Source organism: Crocuta crocuta, unplaced genomic scaffold (assembly GCF_008692635.1).
Source record: "Crocuta crocuta isolate KB4526 unplaced genomic scaffold, BGI_CrCroc_1.0 scaffold26, whole genome shotgun sequence".
Lineage (NCBI taxonomy): Eukaryota > Metazoa > Chordata > Mammalia > Carnivora > Hyaenidae > Crocuta > Crocuta crocuta.
In genome coordinates this window covers 14,398,482-14,410,803 of record NW_027532249.1, presented here as the reverse complement: position 1 = coordinate 14,410,803, position 12,322 = coordinate 14,398,482, and the positions used below count along the sequence as shown (strand labels likewise).

General features: G+C 46.4%; 1 protein-coding gene across 6 annotated transcripts in view; it reads left to right on the top strand.

The window, feature by feature from the left end:
• The window catches only part of SLC35D4 (solute carrier family 35 member D4), a 119,687-nt gene that overhangs the window by 40,696 nt on the left and 66,669 nt on the right, over positions 1–12,322 (top strand). For 5 of the 6 annotated variants that reach the window (XR_013338542.1, XR_013338543.1, XM_077778205.1 and 2 more), the window contains exons 5-8: positions 25–102; positions 8,543–8,568; positions 10,357–10,408; positions 12,231–12,279. Coding sequence is in view for 4 of the 6 variants with exons in the window: in XM_077778205.1 (XP_077634331.1) it covers positions 25–102; positions 8,543–8,568; positions 10,357–10,408; positions 12,231–12,279 (205 nt within the window). In the remaining 2 variants the exon portion in view is untranslated. The remainder of the gene's footprint in view (positions 1–24; positions 103–8,542; positions 8,569–10,356; positions 10,409–12,230; positions 12,280–12,322) is intronic. The other variant, XM_077778207.1, reaches the window with a different exon arrangement.

The following is a 12,322-nucleotide window of genomic DNA, read 5'->3' as shown; positions in this document are numbered from 1 at the left end:
TTATATTATTCTGTTTTCTTTCAGGCCATTCCTGTGTTTCTTACTTTGCATAATGTAGCTGAAGTTATCATCTGTGGGCACCAGAAGTGTTTTCGGAAAGAGGTAAATGATAATACAAAATGCTAGTTTCGCTTCCCTTGCTTTAAATTTCAAAGCAAATTTATGGCCCAAATTAGTGTCTACCTTTTCCTGCCATCTGTTTCCTGTCAGTGGTCAAGACTGCTTGGCAGTCGTCACTAATTTCAAAGATCATGCGTTTGACATCCCTTCAGTTCACCGTACATGCGTGGGAATGCTTGTTGATCTGAACGGCACTCAGTGGGTCCGGGCAGAGCAAGCACTTTGGGATACGAGGAGGAATTTGCTGTGCGTGAGGAATGGGGGTGGGGCCCTCATTCCAACCTGCAGAGAATCCCAGGGCCACAGGGAAATGTATGGCAGAGAATTCACGTAGGGGGCTGGGAGCCTTAGCCCCCCCCGGGGAAATCCCCTTTCTTCCTAAGCCCAGCTCTGCCTCACACCAGCTCAAGCAAGTGCCTTCACCTTCTGTGCCTCCACTGGGGAAAAGGGGACGGTAACAACACCTGGCTCATACATTGTTGGGAGGACACAGCAAGGCACATGTGTTCAGTGCTTCCAAAGGTTTCTGGTGCCTAGTAGTTACTCTGTACATGTTTGCTACATTTATTAACCTTATTAGTGGCAGATTTAATTTGGTCCCTCTTTTGGGAGCTCTTTTTTTTCTAACATCTGCCCATTTGAAATGGTTTCATATAAAAATGTGGAACTTTCCAACCAGAGAGACTAGCTGGCCATTCAGGCCCCTCTCTTCTTATAGGTATGCGGGCGAGAGAGGCATCCTTCCTGTGGCCCAGGCCACCCACACACCTGTGCAGCCTGTCATCCCCGCCTGCTGCTTGCAGGCAGCTCCATGGCTACTTCCTTGTCCTCTTTGACCTCTCTCCGTCTCTGCTGGCTAACTTTCCTCAGCCCGTGGACACACACAGTGCTCTCAGTCCACCAAGGATGGAGCAGGCCCTGGGAGACCCGCTGACACGAACCCAGCTCTGAAAGGCCCCGTTTCCAAAACCAACACTGGACGCCAATGCCAGCATGCACCCCTCCACCTCTGCTCCACTGCGATCTCACCCCCCACCCCCAGCACAGTGTGGGAGGGAAGGAGGTTCAAGTTCAGAGCTGTTCACAGCCTTGTATCCCTCTTACCCCCAACCCGCTCCTGCTCCTGCCCCCACCATTCCCCTGGAGTTGCTCTGGTTGAAGTCACCGATGGCTGCATTTATGCGACTTCCGTTGCCCTTGTACGCCATTCATCACCAGGTTCACTGCTGCCTTTCCTTGCGTCTCTCGGCCCCCTTGACCTGCTGGTTCTCTTCCAGAGTCTCTGGCTCCTCCTTCCCTTCCGTTTCTTTCGCCTGCCCTTCAGGGTCTCCCGGGGCTCTGTGTCAGGAGCCCTTTGTTCCATACACGCTTTCTGGACAGTCTCAACCACACGCATGGCAGCGTCCCTGTTCTGTTCACTGAGACTCCTGTGTCCCATCTCCAGCCCAGACCTCTCTCTGAGCTCAGGTCCCCATGATCTGCTGCCTCTAGCTGTCTGCCCAGCTGTTTCCTGGGTGTCTGAAACGCAAAGGGAACAAACCAGAACTGTTGTTTTCCCAACCTGCTTCCCGCTTGGTGATCCTGATCCTGATCATCACCACGGAAGTCAGAAATACAGGAGTTCTTAGAGTCCTGCCTTGGTCTTCTTCATCTCCCCCCCCCCCCCCCACTGCACCCTGTTTCTGAATCTGTTCCCTCTTCTCCATTCCCACTGCTGCTGTCGCCTTGGTTCAGGTCCTTATCTGTTTTTCATGGCTACCTGGCTAGGGGCCAAATGACATCTTGCTCCCCCAGTCTCTCGGGCAGCCGAGTAGGGGCTGGGGCGAACAGAACTGGCTTAGGCTGTTCTTGTGTTCTGTGCGTGCCATCACCTGCCATCTCCTGGCAGGTGTGCGGTAGTGCCCGGGTGCTTGCCCTGCCTCTGCCTCTGCCTGCCCTCACCCTCCTCCATGCTGCGTGCCAGTGACCTTCTGATACAGATCCGGTCACATCCCCGTGCACTTAAGGGACTGCCCATGACCTACACAGAGGCATGTAAAGCTTGTCACCACCGGGATACTATCTACCTCTCGGATTTTAGAAAATCTGGACGCAACCAAACTTCTCACTTTTCCTAGACCACATAGTGATGTTTTGTTTTGTTTTGTTTTGTTTTGTGTTTTTGTGATCTGTCAGAGAACCTCTTCAAGCTCCCGCTCATTTATTCTAAATGCGCGCCCACTGGGCCAGGCGCTGCACCTACAGTAGTGAGGAAGAGGTGCGGTCCTTCTGCTCGGGGCTCCTCTTACAGAGCATCAGCTGAGTAGGGGAGACACTCAATGAATCATGACACTGCCTGCTGGATTGTATGGCCTGAGAGGCCACTCTGGGGAAGTGACATTTAAACACAAAGGCTAAGCAGGAGTTTAACAGGTGAGAGCAAGGAGAGGGCACCCAGTAAGAAGGAGCAAAGGGCCAGATATAGGAGGGGACTTGGCAAAAGTCACTTTGGGCCAGTGAGGCTGGAGCTTGACAGGAAAGAGACGGTGGCTTAGGATGAGGCTGGAGCCTTAGGACAAGCCTTTGCAGCTGAGCTAGGAATGTGGGCTTTATGCTGTGTGCAGGGAATGGCCAGGGTTGGGTGTGAAAGGCCAGAGAGACTGATCAGATTTACAGCGTTGAAAGCTCATCCAGCTGTGTATGGAGGAGAAAGGACTGCAGGAGCTGAGAGGGGACCCTGTGGTGACTCTCGAGGTCCCACAAGGGGGCTTTAGTATTTTAGGCTGGTCTGCATGCAGTTGGAACCTTCCCTGACACCTCAAGGAGCGTGAGCACCTCTCTCTGACATTGTACTTCTCACACCATATGGCATTTTCCATATTTCATCAATTACATGCCACTTTTTTCACGTTAAAAAATTACTACTGGACACCTGGGTGGCTCAGTCAGTTAAGGGTCTGACTCTTGATGTCGACTCAGGGCTTGATCTCACAGTTCATGAGTTCGAGCCCCGTGTCGGGGTCTGTGCTGACAGTGTGGAGCCTGCTTAGGATTCTCTCTCTCTCCCCCTTTCTCTGTCCCATCCCCTGCTCGCATTTTCTCTCTCAAAATAAACAAACTTTAATGAAAATATTCACTACCTCTAGTTGAGATGCTTTTACAGTCAATGGCATCCTGTGGTCAAATGCTTTCTTTCTTGGTAGTATATAAAAGAATGGGGAATTTTATAATCAGTGGCATCTGAGGTTCACTGAAATGTGGTTAGGAGTTTCCCTGGGTCTTTGCCTGCTTTCTCCGAGCTCCCTCTTGGCAGGCACCACGTGCCTGTTCTCTGTGTGGCCGCAGAGTCCAGCCCTGGAACTGCTGCCAAGCTGAAATTCACGAATCAGTGCCTGAGGTTGAGAAACTCACCAAGAGCTGCTCCTGCTTCTTATCTTCAAAGTGGATACTTTTGTTGTGAATTGGAAATGAAGATTCATCTGGTCTAGGGAAGGGATCCTGGCATTTCTACAAGGTATTTCTTGCTGGTGGACAAGTCCAATCACATAGGCAAGGTTAAGTGTTAGAGTCCTCAGGGGTATTTCCATCAGCCAAAGACCAGGGGTCAGACTTCCAGGCTGAGAGGACCTATCCTTGGAAGAAATTGGATAAACACCAAAATATTTTGAATCTTTATCTCTATTTCATCACTAACACTAAACAGCATACTTTCTTTTAAAAAAAAATTTAATTCCAGTATAGTTAACATACAGCGTTATATTAGTTTCAGGTGTACAATATAGCGATTAAACAATTCCATACATCACCCAGTGCTCATCACAAGTGTAATCTTAATCCCCTTCATCATTTCACCCATTCCCCCACCCACCTCCCCTCTGGTAACCATCTGTTTGTTCTCTATAGTTAAGAGTCTGTTTTTAGCTTTATGTCTTTTTTTTAATGTTTGTTTGTTTTGTTTCTTAACTTCCACATATGGGTGAAATCATATGATATTTTTCTTTCTCTGACTGACTGACTGACTGCACTTAGATTATACCTTCTAGGTCCATTCATGTTGTTGCAAATGGAAAGATTTCATTCTTTTTAATGGCTGAATAATATTCCATTATATACATATGCCACATCTCCTTTAAATTTTTTTTTTAAGTTTATTTATTTTGAGGGGCACCTGGGTGGCTCAACTGGTTGAGCATCTCGCTTTGGCTCAGGTCATAGCCTCACAGCTTATAGGTTTGAGCCCCACATTGGGCTCTGTGCTGACAGCTCAGAGCCTGGAGCCTGCTTCAGATTCTGTGTCTCCCCTTCCCCCCCGNATATTAAAAAATTATTTAAGGCATGCCTGGTGGCTCAGTCAGTTAAGCGGCCAACTTCAGCTCAGGTCATGATCTCACGGCTTGTGAGTTCAAGTCTCACGTCAGGCTTGGTGCTGACAGCTCGGAGCCTGGAGCCTGCTTCAGATTCTGTGTCTCCTCTCTCTGCCCCTCCCCAGCTTGTGCTCTTTGTCTCTCTCAAATATAAACATTAAACATTTTTTAAAAATATTTTAAAAAAACCCTTTATTTCCTTTATGAACATAATAAACTATAATAAATCATAGAACATGCAGAGGGAAAAAGTCCCAGAAATCAACTGTGAGGATTCCTTCGCAGAGGATATTACTCTATGCTTTCAGACTTCTTTCTATGCACATATGTAGACATACTTATGTATATGATATACTATATCCTATTTTCCTGATCAACTTGTCAGGAATCTCTGTTTGTGCTCTCATTCCACTCCACATGGAACATGGTGTGTTGACCAGTCCCTCTGTGTAAACTTGCAAGTGGTTTCTAGTAGGTTGGCATTAAAAGCTGCTCTGTGATGAATATTGCTGATATTTTCTCAATATGATTCACTTTCCTGGTCATTTAGCCTGGAGCCTCAACAAAGTCACTAGATGTTACCAGGAACGTGGCTGTATGACACGACTTAGACTTTACCTGTGACTCACATTGAGCTCTCATAGTGATTTAGCTCACCTCCGATAATGTTAGCTCTTTGACCATTATGTGTTGGTTTCTCCAGACTCAACTCTGGAGAGGAAGGTTGACCTCCTCACCCTCGTTCCCAGGTCATGAGAATATACTCTACCTGGAGCTGTGGTTCATTGTCACCATCCCTGGTTCTCTGTGCGTGCATGTGCAAACACATGCACACAGCTTGACTTTTAGAGGGTAGTGTATGGCTTGTGGAAATAGTCTCCCTACCTCGCAGTATAGTTGTCACAGTTCAATATTACAATATTGCTACTCATTCTTATTATGGTTTTTTGTTGAACATTTGTTAAGTATATACTCTGGCTGTGGAGATATAGAGGACACATTGGTCACCCTCACAGAACTGAGCTAAATGGAAGAGCCAACATGTAAACACACTCTGTGATGCCCATATGACATTCTATGGGGGGGGGCGGGGGGTGACGTAAAGCTGCTTGGAAGGGTCATGGGTGAGATTTGAACCCAGTCACACAGATGATAGGAATTTTCAAAATGTAGGGAGAAGGGGCACTCCGGACAGGCAGAGAAACAGCAAATAAAGGTAGTGATCTGAAAGGGCCGGTGGCTTGTCACCACAGGACTGGTAGGCTGGCTGTGACAGAATAACTTCATAAAGGATCAGGGCTCCAGGGCTAGATTGCCTGAGCTCAAACCCTGTGTGACCTTGGGCAACTTAGCTAATTTCTCAGTGCCTTGGTGATCACAACTGTAGCATATAGCCTGAGACTTAATTAACCCATAATGATATAAGTCAATACCTGTAGAGGGCTTAGAACAACACCGGCCCAGAGTAGGTAGCCCTCACAGTAATTTAGCTGACCTCTCGTAATGTTAGCTATTTATTGTTATTTTTGGCGGTATGACTTTTGAGAAGTTATACTGACCCATTCAGAACACTGGGATATCACGAGGACTTATCACTGGGTGACTTTAGGACTGAGAAGCCTGAAAAGGTGAACACCCAGACAGTAACCACTCAGTTACTGTTTTTGAAGCCCTTGGAGATGGGGCTCAATAATGCATTTATTGCTTGTTTTAATATCCATATCTCAGGTTCTGGCTCCTCTGGCCAGAGGTGTTTATTTATTTAAAACATATTTTTTTAATGTTTATTTATTTTTGAGAGAAGGGGCAGAGAGAAGGAGACAGGGGATCCGACGCAGGCCCCATGCTGTCAGCACAGAGCCTGATGTGGGGCTCAAACTCACAGAACCTCGAGATCATGACCTTAGCTGAAGTCAGACATTTAACCTACTCAGCCACCCAGGTGCCCCAAGACATGTTTAAAATAAAATGAAACAGTTCCTCCTCTGAGAAATGGGTGATCCTCTGAATCACACACCGTATTGATTTGCTGCCCTGTGACAGAAGCCCCCTGACAGCCACTTGCTGGGTGACTGTGATTACTGTTCATGGAGGAGCCGGGACATGCTTTTTGTCTCTGTCCTGTTCCTACTCTCCCGCCAAATTGTTGCAGACATTGATTACATTTAGTTCTTTTAGTGACACATTTTCCCTTGATGAGGGCAATTCTCCAGGTGTTGTGAGCCAGGTCACCTTTTGGGTCATCCTTTCCCTACTGAAGGGATAAGTATCTCCACCAGGTGGCAGCAGAGTCAAGGTTGGCGTGGCCAGCTGAGGCCGTTTCCACACAGATGAAAAGGACCTAAACATGCAAGGCACTCCTTTGCACACACACAGGATCCATTTATTAAAACAATACAAACTGGATTATTTAGTAATGCATGAAAACTGAACATAGCCTTCATAGCAAACCATGTTTCCTTGTCACTGGTTCACATTTAAGCAACAATTGAGATGTAATTGACGTATAACATTATATTAGTTTCAGGTGGACAGTATATCGGCTTGATATTTGTATATATTGCAGAATGATCACAATAAGTCTAGTTAACATACAGTACCATATGCAGTTATAAAATGTTTTTTCTTGTGATGAATACTTTCAGGATCTACTCTCTTAGCAACTTTGAGATCTACAATAAGGTATTAGTAACTATAGTCACCATGCATGTTCATTACATGCCCAAGACTTCTTTTATAACTGGAAGTTTGTGTCTTTTGAATGCTTCATTTTTAAGACTTTTTTTTAATGTTTACTTATTCTTGAGAGGGAGAGAGGGAGAGAGAGACAGAGAGAGAGAGAGAAAAAACACAAGTCGGGGAGGAGCAGAGGCGGGACAGAGAATCTGAAGCGGGCTCTGTGCTGACAGCAGAGAGCCCGACATGGGACTCAAACTCATGAACTGTGAGACCATGACCTGATTTGAAGCTGGATGCTTAACTGACTGAACCACCCAGGCGCCACTGGGTGCTTCAATTTTAAACAATATAGTCATACTTTACTTTTCCTGAACTAGAGTAAAAAAAACTATAGTTTATCCTCAACTAGCAAAGTAATCCTTTTGAAATGCCCAGAATTAATCTGTCATTTCCTCTATCAAATATAGAAAAATCTATGCTTCTCCCTGCTAGAACTTTTTTCCTGAGTGCAAAGGACTAATTCCCTTAGATGACTAATAAAAAGGAGAGGATAAAAGTAGACTCCACATTAGAATCTCCTCATTTCAGAGAGCTTTAAATTGCAATTTCAGATTTCCCCAGTCTGCTCTTTCTCTCTTTCTAGGGGAGGGAGAGTTAACAGTTCCTTCTCCTTTTTCCTGTTTCTTCATTTATACATCATCCCAGAGAATTTATGACACTGCCCAGAATCAGAGCCGGATTAACGAAAGGAAAATATAAGGAGGCAGATTGGAACAGAAATTGAACAGGAGCTTAATTTATCTTCTTGCACAGGTCACATGGATTTTTCTCTCTCTTTTGTCTTGGTGTATAAGATATTTGAAGGCTTGGCCCTGGCATCATTTTGGGGTTTTGTGAGTAAACATGGTTCCAGTGGTGAGGATAGTAAAACTGTATGCCCTGAGTGCTTTGCCCCGATGACCCAATTCTGGACCTCTGAGTCATTCTTCATGTGGTCCAAGCAGAAAAAGCCCCAAGAAATACTGAGGTGCAGCAAGCACTTAAGTCCCCAGTAACCTTACTCAAAATTTATTTGCCTCTTGGTCTAAATATTTTCTTTTAGGGGCTCCTGGATGGCTCAATCGGTTAAGCATCCGAGTTCGGCTCAGGTCATGATCTTGTGGTTTGTGGGTTCAAGCCCCATGTCTGGCTCTATGCTGACAGCTTGGAGCCTGGAGCCTGCTTTGGAATCAGTGTCTCTCTCTCTCTCTGCCCCTCTCACACTCATGCTCTGTCTCTCCCTGTCTCTCAAAAATGAATAAACATTTAAAAAAATGTTTTAATATATAAAATAAATATTTTCTTTCAAGGAGAAAAAGAATTTTTAAAAACTAACTGTAAGTCTTTTTATTTTCATACAGAAAACGTCTCCTGCAAAGATTTGTAGGTAAGTTTAAAAAAAAACAAAAACCCACAGCCCTCTAAAATAGAAGATTTAACCTGATTTTAAACGTTGATGATAAACTGTTGGAGATTCCTATTCGAGAGTGGGCAGGATTTATTATATACATTCATGTACCCTTATTTTGTGTCTTATTCTAAATTTTACTCTCTCTGTGTGTATTTTTTTTCCCCTGAGATATTCAGTTCCTAAGGGGAAAGTAACATGTGCTAGATTTCAGCTCTTGGCCCCCAAACCTTTGCTAAGAGTTGTGCACTGCCGACGGGAGAAGGAAAATGGAAAACACGGGAATGACTTAAAATTTGAAAAATATTTTTTGCAACTTCATGGATTTTTATGATTCCCGTGGTGGAAAAGTGCTGGCCGCAAGGGTCAGGGATCTGAGTCGTCGTCTTAGGCAAAGTGACCAAGGGCCAGCCTCACAGCCCTCTGTGCCTCATCTCCTCAGCTGGAACACGGACTGGGCTGCACTCTCAGGCCGTCCCTGTGCCTTCAGTGTGCTAAGTCCCTTGTTCTCTAGCTGCTCCCGGCCTCCTCCACCATAGCCACGAAGCTCAGTCCTGAAGATAGAAAACCAACAGACACATGGATTTAGGACTTTTTGTTTCATATATTTCTGGGCTTTCATCCAGTCTCTTAGTTTGCTTTTATTACAGGCTGCTACTTGGGAAAAAATAACAACAACACTGTCAGGACTCATCCTCTCTTTAAAAGATGAGCAGGTGTTAAACGGAGGCATTAAAACGCACTAATACCTGATGTAGCCAGGTGTTGCTCAAGGCCAGGTTTGGTGGGAAAACCAGGCGCTGCCTCACACCTGGCCGTCCCCTCTCAGCCCCAAGGGCTGCCTGCTTGAGGTGCTGTCTAAGGCTCACTGCCTGTGGCTGGGGAAAGTGGCTGGGGACACATCCTAGGTTCTAAAAAGTCCTCTGCTGTAGGGAGACACCCAATCCATTAGAGTTCTCCTCTCCTGCCACCTGCCTAATCCTGTGCAGCCCCAGAAACCCTTTCAACAGCCTCCCTCGACTCCCTGCACCCTTTGCCTCTGGGTGCTTTGGTAATCTGGTGCCTTCTTAAGAGTTGGCGAGGCTATAGGATGGGGATGGGCTGGAGTGGAGGACCTTCCTGTGCCTTAGGATGTTCTGTGTCATCCTGACCTTCCCAGGGTTGCGAGGTCCCAGTGCTGTACCAGTCCCCCTGGCCCAGCCCAGCCGGCCGTGCACGGTGGGTTATGCATATTTGGCAGGAATGCTGCCTGAGTGACGTTCTGTCCTTCTCAGGATGCCATATCAGGAGGCACACGATGTACATCTGTCCTGTCATTGGAGATGTTAAGTTTGATCACTTGGTGAAGATGCTGCACCGAAGATTTTAATGTGCTGCTTTTGCCTAAGTGCCGTAACTGCAATCTAATTGCCCAGCTTTCCACTGGTGTATTTTTGGGGATCTGCAGTTAAAAAAATCTCCTTTTATTATCTGTTTCACGGGCATCCTGGTTTTCTCCAGTGAGCCAGTTGTGGTTTCACAAATGCCTGTGTCTGGGGGAAGGCCAGCAGAGCACCCGGGGAAGGAACTGTCTGCTCACCAGTGCAGCACACGGTTGAAAGCTGCATAGGTAGTGGGGTTCTCAGAGGCAGAACAGGGGCATGGGGCTTGGTCTCAAAGGGTCTTGGCCCATCCACGCTCCACTCAGTATGTTTCAACCTCCACAGTCTCTGGGAACCCCTTTGATGTTGAAAAGTGAAGCTGCGTGTCTTTTCTCCCTTTGCACAGTGCCCTCTTCCTCCTGGCTGCTGCGGGATGCCTCCCCTTCAACGACTCCCAGGTAAGTTCAAGTGCATTCATTTTGCCTCCCAAGTACCTTTTACTCTCTGAAGGCTGCATGTATGAGCAGAACTTTCTAGTCCTTCCTTCTAGAACCAGAAGAGCCCTAGCCTATGCAAAAGCATTTCGAAGCTTCCAGGCTGGGTACCTCTTGACTAGGTCAACACCTTTTCCTCAGGCTATTGCCTTCTCCCCAAGGCTGTGGTGATGCAGCAGGGCTCTGACTGCTGGGCACTGTGGTGGTGCAGTCTGCCCTCTGTGTGCTTGAAGGACCCACAAGCCAGTGCCCAAGTTGCCTTAGCCTTGTGCATAGAGGTGAAGTTGATTTTCCCCCTCATCCCAAGGGCCTCATCTGTAGAGTGATTTTCACTTTGTTATCTCAAGTTTTTCTTTATTAGGCACTGAGGACCCACCCCTACCCGCCCAGTAGTCATCTCATTAGTGGGTCTATTTTCCCTCTTTTGTCCCCCAGCACTTATTAAGTCCCCATCAAATGTCAGGCACTGAGCCAGGCTCTGGGGACACAAAGAAAGAATTGTCCTCATCTAGGCGGAAGTCAGAGTCTAGACAGAGCAAAGGGGAGGAGGATAGATAATAAACAGATAATTACAACACACGGAGGCCAGAGCTCTGTCCTGGGGAGATGCGGATGTTGTGAGGCACCTATGAAGACTTGGGAACCAGGAAGGAGGAATAGCTAACAATTATAGGGAGCTAGCTACGTGTCAGGCTCTGTGCCAATGCTTTATGTGTCTTCTTTTATTTAAAATCTCACAGTTTTATGAGGAAAGGGACTATTATTGTCTCTACTGCAGAGCTAAAGAATAATGAGGCCCCAGGGCGTCTGGGTGGCTCAGTCGATTGAGTGTCTGACTCTTGATTTTGACTTGGATCATGATCTCATGGTTCATGAGTTCAAGTCCCACATCGGGCTCTGCGCTGACAGTGAGGAGCCTGCTTGGGATTCTGTCTTCCTCTTTCTCTGCTCCTCCCCACTCATGCTCCCTCTTTCTCAAAAGGAAATAAATATTAAAAAAAATAATAATGAGGCCCTCGAGGTCCCCACTAATGAATAAGTGGGGATTCTAGAATTAATGCTAGATCTTTATGATGCTAGAGCCCAACTCTCCTATCTGGACCTAAATCTTGAAAGATGAGGGGGAGTTGACCAGGAGAAGAAGGCAAGTGTTTGCATAGTCCTGGAGCTGTCCGGAGTATTCTGTGATTCAACTTTACTGAACACATCTTATGTGCCTGGCCCTGTGCCAATTCCTGCCCTGCCGGAATTTACAGCCTAATGGATGGTGGAGAGAGAGACAGCTGACAGGTGAAATAGAGTGTGTCTGATGAGATAAGCTTCTATGGAGAAAAATAAGGAAGNCCGGCTTAGTTGGTGGAGGGGAGCATTTGTGCTGGGGGAAGTGCAAGTTCTTTCCCTGGAGGGGGTGCAGTGGATAGGACTGGGCTTGTCAGAGAGATCCTTTGGTGTTGTGAGTTTGAAGTTTATCCTAAAGTCCCTGGGGACTGGTGAGTGATTTTAAGTGATAGATGACACCATTGAATTAGCCTTTTAGAGACATAGTGTGAGGGCAGTGTGGAGAATGGGGCAAGGGGTGCTGGACACAGAGAACCCTGTTAGGAAGATTTTGTAAGCAGCCAGTTGGGAAATGAGGACAGACTGGCCCGAGGCCCCCAGAATCCTGTTGTGGAACCCTTCCTCGGCACTGTGCATCCACATCAATGGTTTCTGATGACCAGGCTGGGTCCTGTGTGTCTGTACTTACAGCCGTTTTTGGTTTTTGTTTTTTAATCTTGTGTTACAGTTTGATCCAGATGGATATTTCTGGGCTGTAATTCACTTATTCTGTGTAGGTAAGTGTTAAAAAAATGCTTACTTAAATAATTGAGGCTTAAT